At 48.7% G+C, this 18,334-nt stretch overlaps 1 protein-coding gene across 1 annotated transcript; it reads left to right on the forward strand.

Moving 5' to 3' along the window:
- Positions 1 to 1,999: 1,999 nt before the first annotated feature.
- Positions 2,000 to 18,334, forward strand: LOC145338049 (rano class II histocompatibility antigen, A beta chain-like; the record flags this gene model as incomplete). Its single annotated transcript, XM_080182827.1, is given in 5 exon segments — positions 2,000 to 2,209; positions 2,212 to 2,256; positions 13,373 to 13,654; positions 16,116 to 16,220; positions 17,506 to 18,334. Coding segments are annotated over 5 exon segments (722 nt in total), but the record flags the coding sequence as incomplete, so codon positions are not given.

The following is an 18,334-nucleotide window of genomic DNA, read 5'->3' on the forward strand; positions in this document are numbered from 1 at the left end:
TTCACGTCCTCCTCCGTGAAGACAGAAACAAAAAAGTTATTCAATACCTTAGCCATATCCCCATCCCCTACCACTAGGTCCCCTTTCTTATCCTCTAAAGGACCAACATTCACCCTAGCCAGCCTCTTCCTTTTTATATATTTATAAAAACTCTTGCTATCCTTTTTTATATTAAGCGCTAGCCCAGCTTCATAGTTTCTCCTACCCTTCTTTATCAACTTCTTTGTCAATCTTTGTGGACATTTAAACCTCTCCCAATCCTCTTCTCGCCTACTACTCTTAGCTACTCTAAATTCCTCCGCTTTTAATTTAACATTTTCCTTCACCTCCTTCGTTATCCATGGCTTATTACCTCTCCTCCTACTATCCTTTTTGACCATCGGAATAAATTTCCGCTGAGCACCAAGAAAGATCTCCTTAAAGATCCTCCACTGCTCCTCAACAGACCCTCCCTCCAACGCGCTCTCCCAGTCCACATTCGCCAATTCCTCTCTCATCCTACCGTACTCCCCTCTATTCAAACAAAGGACGCGTGTCCAGGAACCCACTTTCTCCTCCTCCATCTGCAACAGAAACTCCACCATACAATGATCACTCTCCCCAAGAGGATCCTTCACCACAAGGTCCCTAATTCTACCTGCCTCGTTACGTAACACCAGATCCAAGATAGCTCGCTCCCTCGTCGGCTCCAACACACACTGTTCGAGGAAACTATCCCGGCAGCATTCCAAGAACTCTTCCTCGAGCCCACCGCGTCCAACATGGGTCGACCAATCAATATGCAGATTGAAATCCCCCATAATTATCGCCGTCCCATTCCTGCACGCCACACTTATTTGCGCGTTAACAGCCCGCCCCACCTCCAGATCATTATTTGGGGGCCTATAGACGACACCCACCAGCGTCTTCCTCCCTTTGCTGTTCCTAATCTCCACCCACAACGATTCCACCCTCTGTTCCTTGGCTCCAATATCATCCCTTGCTACCACCCTGATGCTATCCTTAATCAGCAGAGCTACGCCCCCCCGCCTTTTCCCTCCTGCCTATCCTTCCTAAACACTTGATAGCCCTGTACATTCAGCTCCCAGTCCCTGTCACCTTGCAGCCACGTCTCTGTAATGGCCACCAGATCGTATCCATTTGTGTCGATCTGCGCCACCAGCTCATCCACTTTATTCCGAATGCTTCGTGCATTCAGATAAAGTGCTTTCATCCCAGCCTTCACCTGGACCCTATTTGCCGTAACGCCACCAACCATACTCATGCCCCCTACTCCCTCTATTATTGGGACATCCTCGGCCTCTTCCCTTACCTGTACCCTCTCCTTAACTTTAGACCTCATAACGTCACCTACCCTCGCACCCTCCCCCCCCCAATTAGTTTAAAGCCCTGTCTACAGTCCTCTTTACTCGATTCGCCATCTTTCCTCCACCCCGTCCAGTGCAATCACATCCTCCCGATAATGTGGTGACCAGAACTGCACACAGTGCTCTCGCTGTGGCCTCACCAAAGTTCGATACAACTCCAACATGACCTCTCTGCTTTTGTAATCTGTGCCTGGATAGATAAAGGCGAGTGTCCCATGTGCCCTTTTCACCACCGTACTAACATGGCCTTCCACTTTCAGAGATCTGTGGATAAACACACCATGGTCCCTTTGTTCCACAGAACTTCCTAGTGTCCTGCCATTCATTCAGTTCTTCCTTGTCAAATTACTCCTTCCAAAGTGTATCACCTCACAATTTACAGGGTTAAATTCCATCTGCCCGTTTGACCATTCCATCTATAAATTCTTGTAACCCAAGACATTCCGTCTCGCTGTTAATCACCCGGCCAATCTTACTGTCATCTGCAAACTAATCTTGCCACCCATGTAGTCAATGAAGGGAAGGAATTTGTTGGGGAGGGGGGTTTCCAGAGGGAAAGGTCAGGTGTGGTGGTTGGATTCGGAATGGGGGTTGTTACTCAGACTAATTGCCCTGCTTTTCCCTCCATCCAGGGACACACATCATCCAGTTAATGATCACCTTCGATAATTCCCAAACCCCAGCCACAAAGCTGAGTGCCGCTTACGACGGGACAGAGTTTATCCGATTCAACTATTCCACCAATCAGTTCCTGGCCACTAAACCAGCAGCAGAACTCTTTGTCCAGAATCTCAATGCGAATGAGAGGCTGGTCAAACGGTATGTCCGTTATGCCTCATTCGCACCCTCCTAGCAGAGACTGTTATACAGGTAGCTCACAGGCTGATTGGTAAGTGACCTTAGTGTGAATAACACTTGTTTGCACACTCACTCACTCACTCACACAGACTCGCTCACACATTCACAGACTCGCTCACATTCGCACCCTCGCTCGCACCCTCAAGGTACAGCCAATGTAAGTGGACAGAGCGTTAAGCACAGGTTAAAGAGATGTGTATTGTCTCCAGACAGGACAGTAAGTGAGGTTTTGCAAACCCAGGCAAGTCACGGGGGTTACAGATAGTGTGACATGAACCCAAGATCCTGGTTGAGACCGTCCTCATGTGTGCGGAACTTGGCTATCAGTCTCTGTTCAGCGACTCTGCGCTGTCGTGTGTCGTGAAGGCCGCTTTGGAGAACATTTACCCGAGGATCAGAGGCTGAATGCCCGTGACCACTGAAGTGTTCCCCAAGAGGAAGAGAACAGTCCTACCTGGTGACTGTCGAGCGATGTTCATTCATCCGTTGTCGTAGCGTCTGCATGGGCTCCCCAATGTACCATGCCTCGGGACATCCTTTCTTGCAACGTATCAGGTAGACAATGTTGGCCGAGTTGCAAGAGTATTTACCATGTACCTGGTGGATGGTATTCTCACGTGTGATGATGGTATCCATGTCGATGATCCAGCATGTCTTGCAGAGGTTGCTGTGGCAGGGTTGTGTGGTATTGTGGTCACTGTTCTCCTGAAGGCTGGGTGGTTTGCTGCGAACAATGGTCTGTTTGAGGTTGCGTGGTTGTCTGAAGGCAAGAAGTGGGGGTGTGGGGATGGCCCTGGCGAGATGTTCCTCTTCATCAACGATACGTTGAAGACTCCAGAGAAAGTGTCGTAGCTTCTCCGCTCCGGGGAAGTACTGGACGACGAAGGGTACTTTGTCCACTGTGTCCTGTGTTTGTCTTCTGAGGAGATTGGTGCGGGTTTTTCGCTGTGGTGTATCGGAACTGTCGATCTGAGTCGAGCGCCATATCCTGTTCTTATGAGGGCATCTTTCAGCGTCTGGAGGTGTCTGTCATGATCCTCCTCATCTGAGCAGATCCTGTGTATACGGAAGGCTTGTCCGTAGGGGATGGCTTCTTTAACGTGTTTAGGGTAGAAGCTGGAGAAGAGGAGCATCGTGAGGTTATCCGTGAGCTTGCGGTACAGTGAGGTGCTGAGGTGACCGTCCTTAATGGAGATGTGTGTGTCCAAGAATGCAACCGATTCCGGAGAATAGTCCATGGTGAGTCTGATGGTGGGGTGGAACTTGTTGATATCATCATATAGTTGTTTCAGTGATTGATCACCGTGAGTCCAAAGGAAGAAAATGTCATTGATCTATCTAGTGTATAGCATCGGTTGGAGGCCCTGTGCGGTGAAGAAGTCTTGTTCGAGCCTGTGCATGAAGATGTTGGCATTTTGAGGTGCAGATTTGGTCCCCATGGCTGTTCCATGTGTCTGGATGAAAAACTGGTTGTTGAAGGTGAAGACATTGTGGTCCAGAATAGAGTCATGGAGGTTTACAGCATGGAAACAGGCTCTTTGGCCCAACTTGTCCATGCCCCCCTTTTTTTTAAATGCCTAAACTAGTCCCAATTACCCACATTTGGCCCATATCCCTCTATACCCATCATACCCTAGTAACTATCTAAATGCTGTTTAAAAGACAAAATTGTGTCCACCTCTCCTACTGCCTCTGGCAGCTTGTTCCAGACACTCACCACCCTCTGTGTGAAAAAATTGCCCCTCTGGACACTTTTACATCTCTCACCTTAAACCTATGCCCTCTAGTTTTAGACTCCACTGCCTTTGGGAAAAGATATTGACTTTCTAGCTGATCTATGCCCCTCATTATTTTATAGACCTCTATAAGGTCACCCCTCAGCCTCCTACACTCCAGAGGGAAAAGTCCCAGTCTATCCAGCCTCTCCTTATAACTCAATCCATCAAGTCCCAGTCACATCCTAGTAAATCTCTTCTGCACTCTTTCTAGTTTAATAATATCCTTTCTATAATAGGGTGACCAGAATTGCACACAGTATTCCAAGTGTGGCCTTACCAAAGTTGAAGTTGTACAACACAAGACGTTCCAACTCCTCTATTCAATGTTCTGACCAGTGAAACCAAGCATGCCGAATACCTTCTTCACCACTCTGTCCACCTGTGAGTCCACTTTCAAGGAGCGGTGAACCTGTACCCCTAGATCTCTTTGCTTTGTAACCCTACCATTAACTGAGTAAGTCCTGCCCTGGTTCAATCTACCAAAATCCATTACCTTGCATTTGTCTAAATTAAACTCCATCTGCCATTCGTCAGCCCACTGGCCCAATTGATCAAGATCCTATTGCAATTGGAGATAAATTTCTTCACTGGCCACTATGTCATCAATTTTAGTGTCATCTGCAAACTTACTAACCATGCCTCCTATATTCTCATCCAAATCATTAATATAAATGACAAATAACAGTGGACCCCGCACTGATCCCTGAGGCACATCGCTGGTCACAGGCCTCCAGTTTGAAAAACAACCCTCTACAACCACCTTCTGTCTTCTGTCGTTAAGCCAATTTTATATTCATTGAGATACCTCACTCTGGGTCCTGTGAGATTTAACCTTATGCAACAACCTACCATGCAGTACCTTGTCAAAGGCCTTGCTAAAGTCCATGTAGACAACATCAACTGCACTGCCTTATCTACTTTCTTGGTTACCCCTTTAAAAAACTCAGTTAAATTCGTGAAACATGATTTTCCACTCACAAAGCCATGCTGACTGTCCCTAATCAGTCCTTGCGTCTCTAAATGCCTGTAGATCCTGTCTCTCAAAATATCTTCCAACAGTTTACTCACCACAGATGTGAGGTTCACCGGCCTGTAGTTCCCAGGCTTTTCCCTGCAGCCCTTTTTAAACAAAGGCACAACATTTGACACTCTCCAATTTTCAGGCACCTCACCCGTGACTATCGATGATTCAAATATCTCGGCTAGGGGACCCACAGTTTCATCCTGGCCTTCCACAATGTCTTCATGAAGGATGAAGCGGATGAATTGTAAAATTGCATCTGGAAACTGGCAGTTGTCGGCATTGAGTACTAAGACAGTTGCAGCAATGCCATCATTGTGGGGGATGCTGGTGTACAGCGCCGAGACATCCATTGTGACGAGGAGTGTCTCTGGTTCAACTGCTCCACGTGTGCTGAATTTCTGTAGAAAGTCCATAGCGTTGCGACAAAAGCTGGGGGTTCTTTGTACAATGGGTTTCAGGATGCCCTTGACATAGCCAGAGAGGTTCTCACACAGGGTCCCATTGGCCGATACCATGGGACGGCCAGGTGTGTTTGCCTTGTGTATCTTTGGGAGGCAGTAGAGATCTCCAATGTGGGGAGTATGTGGGATGAGAGCACAGAGGATGCTCTGAAGGTCCGGATCAAAGTGTTGAGCTGACGAGTGTGTTCTTTGATCAGATCTGCAGGTAACTGTCTGTAGCGTTCCTCGTTGTTCAGTTGTCGGTACACTTCTTTGCAGTAATCCGTTCTGTTCAGTATGACGATGGCCCCTGCTTTGTCTGCTGGTTTGATGACAATGTTGCAGTTGGTCTTGAGAGCGCGGATGGTGTTACGTTGTGCTTGGGTGATGTCGGGGCTGTCTTGTGAGTGCGGCTGATGAATCTGGTCTTGACGCACCTCCTGGTGGTTTGGGCAGACATGTCAAGTCGAGGGCAGCGGCCTTCCGGAGGATTCCAATTGGACTCTTTCCTCTTTGGTTGCTGCACTGCGGATCTCTCTGTCAGCTGTTCCGGATCATCGGCTGTCTCGTTGTGTTCGCTGTAGGCCTCTTGGGGTTTGTGGAAGATCTCCCACAGCCTCATTCGCCTGATGAATTCCTCTGTGTCTGCTGCGAGACTGATGGGGTCCATTTTGATGGTGGGGCAGAAATTGAGCCCTTGGCTGAGAACTTTGATTTCATCTGGTTTAAGCGTGTAGTCGGACAAGTTAACAATGGACCTCCCTGCAGTGGTGCTGTTTTCAATGTGATACTGGGGGAGGCTTGGTTGCTGCTGGTGGTGATGCCAAGTTTCTCAAGTTTTCTGTTCTTGGTGTACATGTAGATAGCAGCATGTTGATGTAGATCGCAACAGACACTTCCAGTTGCTAAAAGATGCCCTCATAAGAACAGGATATGGCGCTCGACTCATCGATTGACAGTTCTGACGCGCCACAGCGAAAAACCACACTGACCTCCTCAGAAGACAAACTCAGGACACAGTGGACAGAGCGCCCTTCTTCATCCAGTACTTCCCCAGAGCATAGAAACTAGGACATCTTCCCCGGAGTCTTCAACACGTCATTGATTAAGACGAACATCTCGCCAAGGCCATCTCCCCATCCTCACTTCTTGCCTTCAAACAACTGCACAACCTCAAACAGACTATTGTCCACAGCAAACTACCCAGCCTTCAGGAGAACAGTGACCACAATACCACACAACCCTGCCACAGCAACCTCTGCAAGACATGCCGGATCATCGACACGGATACCATCATCAGACGTGAGAACACCATCCACCAGGTACACGGTAAATACTCTTGCAACTCAGCCAACATTGTCTACCTGATACGTTGCAAGAAAGGATGTCCCGAAGCATGGTACACTGGGGAGCCCATGCAGACGCTACGACAACGGATGAATGAACATCGCTCGACAGTCACCAGGCAAGACTGTTCCCTTCCTGTTGGTGAACACTTCAGTGGTCACGGGCATTCAGCCTCTGACCTTCGGGTAAGCATTCTCCAAGGCGGCCTTCACGACACACGACAGCGCAGAGTCGCTGAGCAGAGACTGATAGCCAAGTTCGGCACGGTAGCACAGTGGTTAGCACTGCTGTTTCACAGCTCCAGGGACATGGGTTCGATTCCCGGCTCAGGTCACTGTCTGTGTGGAGTTTGCACATTCTCCTCATGTCTGCGTGGGTTTCCTCAGGGTGCTCCGGTTTCCTCCCACAGTCCAAAGATGTGTGGGTTAGGTTGATTGGCCATGCTGAGAAATTGTCCCTTTGTGTCTAGGGATGCGTAGGTTAGAGGGATTAGTGGGTACAACATGGGGGGGGTAGGGCCTGGGTGGGATTGTGTTCGGTGCAGACTCGATGGGCCAAAGGGCCTCTTTCTGCACTGTAGGCTTCTATGATTCAAGTTCTCACACGTGCAAATGGCCTCAACCGGGATGTTGGGTTCATGTCACACTACCTGTAAACTCCTGGACTTGCAAAATCTCATAACTGTCCTGTCTGGAGACAGTACACATCTCTTTAACCTGTGCTTAACCCTCTCTCCACTCACATTGTCTGTATCTTTAAGATTTGATTACCTGTAAAGACGCGCATTCCAACTATTATTCTGTAAATTGAGTTTGTGTCTTTATATCCCCTGACAAAGGAGCAGCATTCCAAAAGCTAGTGTTTTTTGCTACCAAATAAACCTGTTGGACTTTAACCTGGTGTGTGAGACTTCTTACTGTGTTTACCACAGTCCAACACCGGTATCTCCACACCCGAGGCAAATGACAGGGGCATGTGGCCAATAATAAGATTAGACTCATGGAGCATGTGAAAAGAGAATACACAGAGAAAGGGGGAGGGAGGGGAGAGGGGGAGGTGGGGGGAGAGGGGACACACACAACAGGAAAGAGAGAAAGAAAGAGGGAGACACACAGAGGAAGAAACTGAAACAGAGAGGGAGAGAGAGGGAGAGACTGAAACAGAGAGAAGGAGAGACTGAGACAGACAGAGAAGGAGAGACTGAGACAGACAGAGAGGGAGAGACTGAGACAGACAGAGAGGGAGAGACTGAGACAGACAGAGAGGGAGAGACTGAGACAGACAGAGAGGGAGAGACTGAAACAGAGAGACAGGGAGAGACTGAAACAGAGAGAAGGAGAGACTGAAACAGAGAGACAGGGAGAGACTGAAACATAAGAACATAAGAACATAAGAAATAGGAGCAGGAGTAGGCCATCTAGCCCTTCGAGCCTGCCCCGCCATTCAATAAGATCATGGCTGATCTGTTGTGGCTCAGTTCCACATTCCCGCCCTCTCCCCATAACCCTTAATCCCCTCTCTTATCAAGAACCCATCAACCCGCTTCTTAAAAATATTTAGCGAGGCAGCCTCCACCACTTCAACGGGCAGAGAATTCCAGAGATTCACCACCCTTTGAGTGAAGAAGTTCCTCCTCAACTCCGTTCTAAACCGCCTCCCCTTTATCTTGAGGCTGTGCCCCCTAGTCCTACTGTCTTTTTTGAGCGGGAAGAGTCTCTCCACCTCTATCCTATCCATCCCATTCATCATCTTATACGTCTCAATGAGATCTCCCCTCATTCTTCTAAACTCTAACGAGTACAAGCCTAGTTTATTCAGCCTCTCCTCATAGCTCAATCCCCTCAACTCCGGTATCAGCCTAGTAAACCTCCTCTGCACTCCCTCCAGGGCCAAAATATCCTTGCGCAGGTGCGGCGCCCAAAACTGCACACAGTACTCCAGCTGCGGCCTCACCAATGCCCTATACAGCTGCAGCAAGACCTCCCTACTTTTATATTCAATCCCCCTCGCTATGAAGGCCAGCATCCCATTCGCCTTCCTGACCACCTGCTGCACCTGCAAGCTGGGTTTTTGCGACTCATGCACAAGGACCCCGAGGTCCCTCTGCACCGTCGCCTGCTGCAGTTTTTCTCCACGTAAGTAATAGTCCTTCCTACCATTCTTCCTACCAAAGTGGACCACCTCACACTTGCCAACATTAAATTCCATTTGCCATTTCCTGGCCCATTCGCCCAGCCTATCTAGATCCTTCTGCAGACTCTCCACACCCTCCGCACAATTTGCCTTTCCCCCAATCTTGGTGTCATCAGCAAATTTCGACACCCTGCACTCGGTTCCCTCCTCCAGATCATCTATATAAATGGTAAATAGCTGAGGCCCCAGCACCGACCCCTGGGGCACCCCACTAGTCACCAACCGCCAATCCGAATAGCACCCATTGACCCCCACTCTCTGCCTCCTATTTGACAACCAATCCTCTATCCAGAGAGACTGAAACAGAGAGACAGGGAGAGACTGAAACAGAGAGAAGGAGAGACTGAAACAGAGAGAGAGAGACTGAAACAGAGAGAAGGAGAGACTGAAACAGAGAGAGGGAGAGACTGAAACAGAGAGAAGGAGAGACTGAAACAGAGAGAGGGAGAGACTGAAACAGAGAGAGAGAGACTGAAACAGAGAGAGAGAGAGACTGAAACAGAGAGAAGGAGAGACTGAAACAGAGAGATACTGAAACAGAGAGAGAGAGATGGAGAGACTGAAACACAGCGAGAGAGACTGAAACAGAGAGGGGGAGGGAGAGACTGAAACAGAGAGAGAGAGAGAGAGATGGAGAGACTGAAACAGAGAGAGAGGGAGAGACTGAAACAGAGCAAGAGAGATGGAGAGACTGAAACACAGCGAGAGAGACTGAAACAGAGAGGGGAAGGGAGAGACTGAAACAGAGAGAGAGAGGCAGAGAGATGAAACCGAGAGAAAGAGAGGGACTGAAACAGAGAGAGAGACGAAGTGACTGAAACAGAGGGAGAGAGAGGGAGTGACTGAAATAGAGAGAGAGAGAGATGGAGAGACTGAAACAGAGAGAGAGAGGCGGAGAGATGAAACCGAGAGAAAGAGAGAGACTGAAACAGAGAGAGAGAGACGGAGTGACTGAAACAGAGGGAGAGAGAGGGAGAGACTGAAATAGAGAGAGAGACAGACAGACAGGCAGACAGAAATGGACAGAATGGGACAAAGAGAGAGAGATGGGCAGAATGGGACAGAGAGAGAGAGAGAGAGAGAGATGGACAGAATGGGTCAGAGAGAGAGAGATGGACAGAATAGGACAGAGAGAGAGAGAGACGGACAGAATGGGACAGAGAGAGAGAGACGGACAGAATGGGACAGAGAGGGAGAGATGGACAGAATGAGACAGAGAGAGAGAGAGAGACACGGACAGAATGGGACAGAGAGAGAGAAACAGGCAGAATGGGACAGAGAGAGAGAGACGGACAGAATGGGACAGAGAGAGAGAGAGACGGACAGAATGGGACAGAGAGGGAGAGATGGACAGAATGGTACAGAGAGAGAGAGACGGACAGAATGGGACAGAGACAGAGGGAGATAGACAGAATGGGACAGAGAGAGAGAGATGGACAGAATTAGACAGAGAGAGAGAGAGACAGACAGAATGGACAGTCACACAGCTTTGTCAAGGGCAGATCATTCCTTACGAGCCTGGTTGAGTTCTTTGAAAATGTGACTAAACACATTGTCAAAGGAAGAGCGGTGGATGTGGTTTATGTGGACTTCAGCAAGGTGTTTGATAAGGTCCCCCATGCAAGACTTCTTAAGAAGGTGAGAGGGCATGAGACTCAATGAGCTGTTGCCTTGTGGATCCAGAACTGGCTTGCCTGCAGAAGGCAGAGAGTGGTTGTGGATGGGTCTTTTTCTGCATGGAGGTCGGTCACCAGTGGAGTGCCCCAGGGATCTGTTCTAGGACCCTTACTGTTTGTCATTTTCATAAATGACCTGGATGAGGAAGTGGAGGGATGGGTTAGTAAGTTCGCCGACGATACGAAGGTTGGTGGTGTGGATAGTCTGGAGGGATGTCAGAAGTTGCAGCGTGACATGGATAGGATGCAAGACTGGGTGGAGAAGTGGCAGATGGACTTCAACGCGGATAAATGTGTAGTGGTCCATTTTGGCAGGTCCAATGGAATGAAGGAAGACAATATCAAGGGCAGGAGTCTTAGCTGTGTTGAGGAGCAGAAGGATCTTGGGGTCCGGGTCCATAGGACTCTTAAATCAGCCTCGCAGGTGGAGGATGTGGTCAAGAAGGCGTATGGTGTACTGGCCTTCATTAATCGAGGGATTGAGTTTAGGAGTCAGGAGGTAATGCTGCAACTTTATAAGACTCTTGTCAGACCCCACTTGGAGTACTGTGCGCAGTTCTGGTCGCCTCACTACAGGAAGGATGTGGAAGCTATTGAAAGGGTGCAGAGGAGATTTACAAGGATGTTGCCTGGATTGGGAGGCATGCCTTATGAAGATAGGTTGAGGGAGCTAGGTCTCTTCTCCCTGGAGAGACGAAGGTTGAGAGGTGACCTGATAGAGGTGTATAAGATGATGAGAGGGATAGATAGGGTGGATTCTCAGAGGCTGTTTCCCCGGGTTGAAATGGTCGCTACGAGAGGACACAGGTTTAAGGTGCTGGGGAGCAAGTACAGAGGAGATGTTAGGGGCAAGTTTTTCACTCAGAGGGTGGTGAGTGAGTGGAATCGGTGGTGGTGGAGGCGAACTCGCTGGGGTCTTTTAAGAGACTTGTGGATGAGTATATGGGATCTAATGGGTTTGAGGGTTATAGATAGGCCTGGTAGGTAGAGATATGATCAGCGCAATTTGTGGGCCGAAGGGACTGTTTGTGCTGTAGTGTTCTATGTTCTGTAATGGGACAGAGAGAGAGAGAGAAAGACAGACAAACAGAATGGGACAGAAAGAGAGAGAGACAGACAGACAAAATGGGACAGAAAGAGAGAGAGAGAGGTGGACAGAATGGGACAGAGAGAGAAAGAGAGACGGACAGACAGGACAGAGAGGGAGGGAGACGGACATAATGGAACAGAGAGAAAGAGAGAGACAGCCAGAATGGGACAGAGAGAGAGAGAGAGATGGACAGAGTGAGACAGAAAGAGAGAGGCAGACAAAGGGAGACAGTGCTAGATGGAGTGGTAAGGAGCAGATCTGAAACTCCAATGTGTTTTATGGAGTTAGCCAAGACCCCAACTTTTACATTTGATTTTGGCATTAGGGTGAGTAAAATGTGTGATTCCAGTGACCAGTAGAAGCTTTTATCAAACCTAGTTTATTTAAGAACACTGTTAGAATATAACAAAAAGAATGAGCATAACATTTACCAATAAACATGCTTAAACAGGACAAAGCTAGCTCTTAACAGCTAGCTCTCTCTGTTGTTCCAATGTAGCAGTGTCCCCCACAGACACGAATCTCTTCTTTAGAGCCAGTTAGCACAGAAACCAAAGATGCTTACATGGATACTAGATTTCCAGCATTTTAACTCCTCTGGAGAATGATCCAGACAGACACCTACCTTCTAATTCTCAGACCAAATCAGCCTCATCCCCTTCCTGATTTCAATATTTAATGTCATTAACAAGCATCAGACACTTACGGCCAGCCTTCCCTAACATAACCACCACACCCCACCTCCTCGGCAAAGTGCTCACTGGTGAGAATCACAGGTGGACCAGGGGCCAGGCATGATGTTATCATCTTTCACCAGTGGAACCACAGCATATTGAAGCCCTCTAGGTGGTTCCCATGGGAACATGGCACCATGGCATTGCCAATTGGGCACCCTGTCTCTGCTGCCATGACATGCAGGCAATGCCAAGGGGATGAGGCCTGACGGGTGAGGACAGGGATGGGCCTGAGGGGATGGAGCTTGATGGGGTGGGGTCTGATGGGGGGCAGTCCATAAGAGGGGAAAGGAGGCAATGGCCTAGTGGTGTTATCGCTAGACTATTAAACCAGAACTCAGCTAATGTCCCAGGGACCCGGGTTCGAATCCCGCCACGGCAGATGATGGAATTTGAATTCAATTTAAAAAATATCTGGAATTATGAATCTACTGATGGCCCATTGTGGGAAAAACCCATCTGGTTCCTTTAGGGAAGGAAATCTGCCGTCCTTACCCCGGTCTGGCCTACATGTGACTCCAGAGACACAGCAATATGGGTGACTCTCAACTGCCCCTCCAAGGGGTAACTAGGGCGGGGCAATGAATGCTGACCCAGACGGCGAGATCCGTGTCCCAGAAATGAGTAAAAAGTGGAACTCCTGCAGGGATGAGTTGATCACTCAGGATAGCGATGTGGGAGTGGGGGTGGGGATGGCAATCATTCCATGCTGGCCATCAGGTAGAGGGGGCAATCAACCAGGGTGGCAATGGTGGAGGGAGCAATATCTGCAGGGGCACGGGGGGGGGCAGGAGTCAGATCTCCCAGTATATTATGTGTACATTATCTAGCAATGGTTAAACCGACTGTCCTTCCCTCTCTGCAGCCAAGCCCTCCGTCAACATAACCACACATCGCCTGCACAGAGAGAAAGACCCTTTACTTCTTGTCTGTCACGTGAACGGGTTCTATCCAAGTGGCATCAACGCAACCTGGCTACACAATGCTGGCAGCGTCCAGCAGGAGGTGTTGAGTAGCAGGATTTTACCAAACACAGATGGGACTTTCCAGACCACCCTGCAAATCAGCATCACTCCCCAGAGCAGAGACATCTACACCTGCCAAGTGGAGCACAGCAGTAGCACTGACAAACTAACTGCAACTTGGGGTAAGCCCTCTCCCACAATCATTCGAGGCATAAAGAAACATTGCCTGTTCCCTTACCGGTCCAGGAAAATTAGCCACTTGCATTGATTATTGCTTTGTATAATCTTATACATAAATAAATCTAACCACTCATTTTTAGCCTGAACAGGATGATTTACCTATGTTATTTCGTACATTTAACGTCAAAGAGGTGGTTCATTTGGAAGCAGCGGGTAACTGTTAGTGCGTTAGTCCTCAGGGTGTGGGTACAGGTGGATGCTCTGATTCACAGGGTGCTCACATTGCATTTAAACTAAATGTCCTTCCGTCTCACCAGAGAATCTTGAATGGGTTTCAGTGCCTCTGAGATACAAAGGGAGATTCCAGGCTATTTCAATGCTGTGATTGATTGGATTTTTAGGCAAGGATAGGTGTTCAGAGTCAGCTTTGGGAAGGTAGTGGTGTCGTGGCATTGATAGTTCTTAACGATAGAGAGCGCTGCGGCCTTGGATGCGTGTGTTGGTGAGCCTACTCACGTTTGTCTCAGTATTCACGGTGGAAACTGATCTGGGAGATTTTGCTACAGGTTTGCAGCAGATGGAAAAGATTGAGTTTGTGGATATTAAGGAAGAGGATGTGTTAGAACTTTTGAATTCTATCAAGATAGATAAGTCGCCGGGACCAGATGGTACGTACCCCAGGTTACTGTGGGAGGGGAGGGAAGTGATTGCAGAGCCCCTGGCGATGATCTTTGCATTGTCGATGGAGACGGGAGAGGTTCCGGAGAATTGGAGGATTGCGGATGTGATTCCTATTTTCAAGAAAGGGAACAGGGATAGCCCGGGAAATTACTGACCAGTGAGTCTGACCTCAGTGGTTGGTAAGCTGATGGAGAGGCTTCTGAGAGACAAGATTTATGAGCATTTGGAGAGGTTTGGCATGATCAGAAATAGTCAGCATGATTTTGTCAAGGGCAGATCGTGCCTTACGAGCCTAGTTGAGTTTTTTGAAAATGTGACTGAACACATTGACGAAGAAAGAGCAGTGGACGTGGTTTACATGGACTTCAGCAAGGTGTTTGATAAGGTCCCCCATGCAAGACCTCATGAAAAGGTGAGAGGGCATGGGATCCAAGGGGCTTTGGCCTTGTGGATCCAGAACTGGCTTGCCTGCAGAAGGCAGAGAGTGGTTGTGGATGGGTCTTTTTCTGCATGGAGGTCAGTCACCAGTGGAGTGCCCCAGGGATCTGTTCTAGGACCCTTGCTGTTTGTCATTTTCATAAATGACCTGGATGAGGAAGTGGAGGGATGGGTTAGTAAGTTCGCTGATGACACGAAGGTCGGTGGTGTTGTGGATGGTCTGGAAGGATGTCAAAAGTTGCAGCAGGACATAAATAGGATGCAGGACTGGGTGGAGAAGTGGCAGATGGACTTCAACACAGATAAATGTGTAGTGGTCCATTTTGGCAGAACCAATGGGATGAACGAGTACACTATCAAGGGCAGAAGTCTGAGTAGTGTTGAAGAGCAGAAGGATCTTGGGGTCCGGGTCCACGGGACTCTTAAATCGGCCTCACAGGTGGAGGATGTGGTCAAGAAGGCGTATGGTGTACTGGCCTTCATTAATCGAGGGATTGAGTTTAGGAATCGGGAGGTAATGCTGCAACTTTATAAGACCCTTGTCAGACCTCACTTGGAGTACTGTGCACAGTTCTGGTCGCCTCACTACAGGAAGGACGTAGAAGCTATTGAAAGGGTACAGAGGAGATTTACAAGGATGTTGACTGGATTGGGAGGCATGCCTTATGAAGATAGGTTGAGGGAGCTGGGACTCTTCTCCCTGGAGAGACGAAGGTTGAGAGGCGACCTGATAGAGGTTTATAAGATGTTGAGTGGAATAGATAGGGTGGATTCTCAGAGGCTATTTCCCCGGGTTGAAATGGTTGCTACGAGAGGACACAGATTGAAGGTGCGGGGAGGCAAGTACAGAGGAGATGTTAGGGGTAAGTTTTTCACTCAGAGGGTGGTGAGTGAGTGGAATCGGCTGCCGTCAGTGGTGGTGGAGGCGAACTCGCTGGGGTCTTTTAAAAGACTTCTGGATGAGTATATGGGATTTAATAGGATTGGGGGTTATAGATAGGTCTAGGGATTGGTAGGTGTTGATGTGATCGGCGCAACTTGTGGGCCGAAGGGCCTGTTTGTGCTGTAGTGTTCTATGTTCTATGTTCTATGTTCTGGCAGGGGTGGTGATGCACTGGGATAACTGGAGTGAAAGACGCAACTTGTTGGGTTTCCAGCAGTTTCTAGGAGCAAGATGCCAGCGTGTAGATATGGGCATGAGAGCAGACATGGCTGCCCACCCTCTGGGCCTCGCTGTGACCCATGATGTGAAGTAGCACAGGGCCCCAGGAAGGAAACAAAGCGGTGTTCAATCCCACCCAGAATTGTGACATCTTCCAACCCTAATTCTAACTTGTTCCACAGCTCCCAACGTGAAAAGTTGGCCAACTCATGGATATGTGGCTGGGATTGTAATCGGGGTTGCCGGAATCATCATTGCCCTGGCTGGAGGCATCGGCAGGTACAGAGGTAAGAGTATTGATGCAAGTTATAATGAACCCTTTGCCTGGTGGCGCAGTGGTCATGTCGCTGGGCTAGTAATGATGTGGAGATGCCAGCGTTGGACTGGGCTAAACACAGTAAGAAGTCTCACAACACCAGGTTAAAGTCCAACAGGTTTATTTGGTAGCAAAAGCCACTGGCTTTCGGAACACTGCTCCTTCGCCAAGTGAGTGGGAGTTGTGTTCACAAACAGGGCATATAAAAACACAAACTCAATTTACAAAATAATGGTTGGAATGCGAGTCTTTACAGGTAATCAAGTCTCAAAGGTACAGACAACGTGAGCAGAGGGAGTATTAAGCACAGGTTAAAGAGATGTGTATTGTCTCCAAACAGTGAGATGTTGCAAACCCGGGCAAGTCACGGGGGTTACAGATGGTGCGACATGAACCCAAGATCCCTGTTGAGGCCGTCCTCATGTGTGCAGAACTTGGCTATCAGTCTCTGCTCAGCGACTCTGCGCTGTCGTGTGTCGTGAAGGCTACCTTGGCTGCATTCTCAGAGTCACTGGAGTTTAGAAGGATGGGAGGGGATCCGATTGAGATATATAAAATTCTATCAGGAATCAATAAAGTCAATGCAGACCAAATGTTTCCTGTTATGGGGCAGTCTGGAACCAGAGGTCACAGGGATAGGGTGAGAGGCAGTAGATTTAACACTGAGAGGAGGAGGAACTATTCGCAGGGGGTGGTGAATGTGTGGAACTCACTGTCCCAGAGCACAGTGGAGTCTGAATCATTGAACAGATTCAATAAGGAGATAAACATATTTCTAATAAAAAAAGAAGAATATGGGGAACAGGTGTGGAGGTGGATTTGAAACCAGGGAGAGATCGGCCATGGTCTGATTGAGCCTGCTCCACCATTCAGAGGGCTGAATTTACCGACTTCTGCTCCTAATTCCTATATTGTTATGTACCTTCTGACTGTCTGAGACATATAACTGAAGTGTCGTGAAAAATTAACACTGCAATGAAGTTACTGTGAAAATCCCCCAGTCGCCACACTCCGGTGCCTGTTCGGGTTACACTGAGGGAGAATTTAGCACGGCCAATGCACCCTAACCAGCACGTCTTTCAGACTGTGGGAGGAAACTGAAGACATGGGGAAAACAGACAGTGACATAAGCTGGGAATCGAACCCAAGCTCCTGGCACTGTGAGGGGCAGTGCTAACCACTGTGCCACCGGGATGTGAGTGCTGCCATCAATATTGTTAGCTGTCAATATAATCTGACTGCATTTTGCTTCCCAGGAGTGTGGACGCAAGGAGAAGCTGAACAGCTGTATGTGGAGAATGAACGGACTCCCAGCCCCGCACCCGCTCAAGATTGACCATCAAAACCAGAAGGCCTTGGCACCCTCCCACCACCTCCTACCCCCTCCTACTCCTCGCCCGCCTGGGGCATCCGAAGACCATGAGAGCTCAGATGAATCTGACTCCACTCGCCTCGTGTACCCTGGAATCAGGAATGGGAATTTAGTTCCATCAATTGGTTCAGAGTTGCAGGAGTTGAATGGGAAATTCCGCCAGCTTCCTCAGTTTATTTAATAACAAATTCTGTTAGTAGATGAGAAAAACGCCTCCCGGAAGAATGTTGCCCCCTTTCTGATTGATATTGTACCCTGGGTATAAAATGTCTAAAATGTTTAATCCGACCAGGAGATTTGAGTGTACTTTGAGCCTGTCTCGCGATAACCTCTCAGATCCACTCTGCCTGGCCTGTCAAATTGACAGCCCAAGTTCTCCTGAGTTGGCTCCTCTGTTAGTCACGCTCCCTCCAGATCCCTGTCGCTCAGAACACTGATTTTCTTTCTTTAAGATGTCACCTTTTTGCTCTATTGTCTGCTCTCCCATTCGCTTGGACGAGTGTGGTTCCAACAACCCTTAGAAATTCAACACCATCCAGGACAAAGCAGCCCCGCTCGATCGACACACTAACCAGAAACACTCACTCCCTCCACCCCCGACACACAGTGACAGCCGTGTGTACCATCTACAAGATGCACTGCAGCGACTCAGCGAGGCTCCTTAGGCAGCACCTTCCAAACCCACCACCTCTACCATCTAGAAGGACAAGGAC

Source organism: Carcharhinus amblyrhynchos, unplaced genomic scaffold (genome assembly GCF_965287045.1).
Source record: "Carcharhinus amblyrhynchos unplaced genomic scaffold, sCarAmb.v2.hapA scaffold_90, whole genome shotgun sequence".
Taxonomy (NCBI): Eukaryota; Metazoa; Chordata; class Chondrichthyes; order Carcharhiniformes; family Carcharhinidae; genus Carcharhinus; species Carcharhinus amblyrhynchos.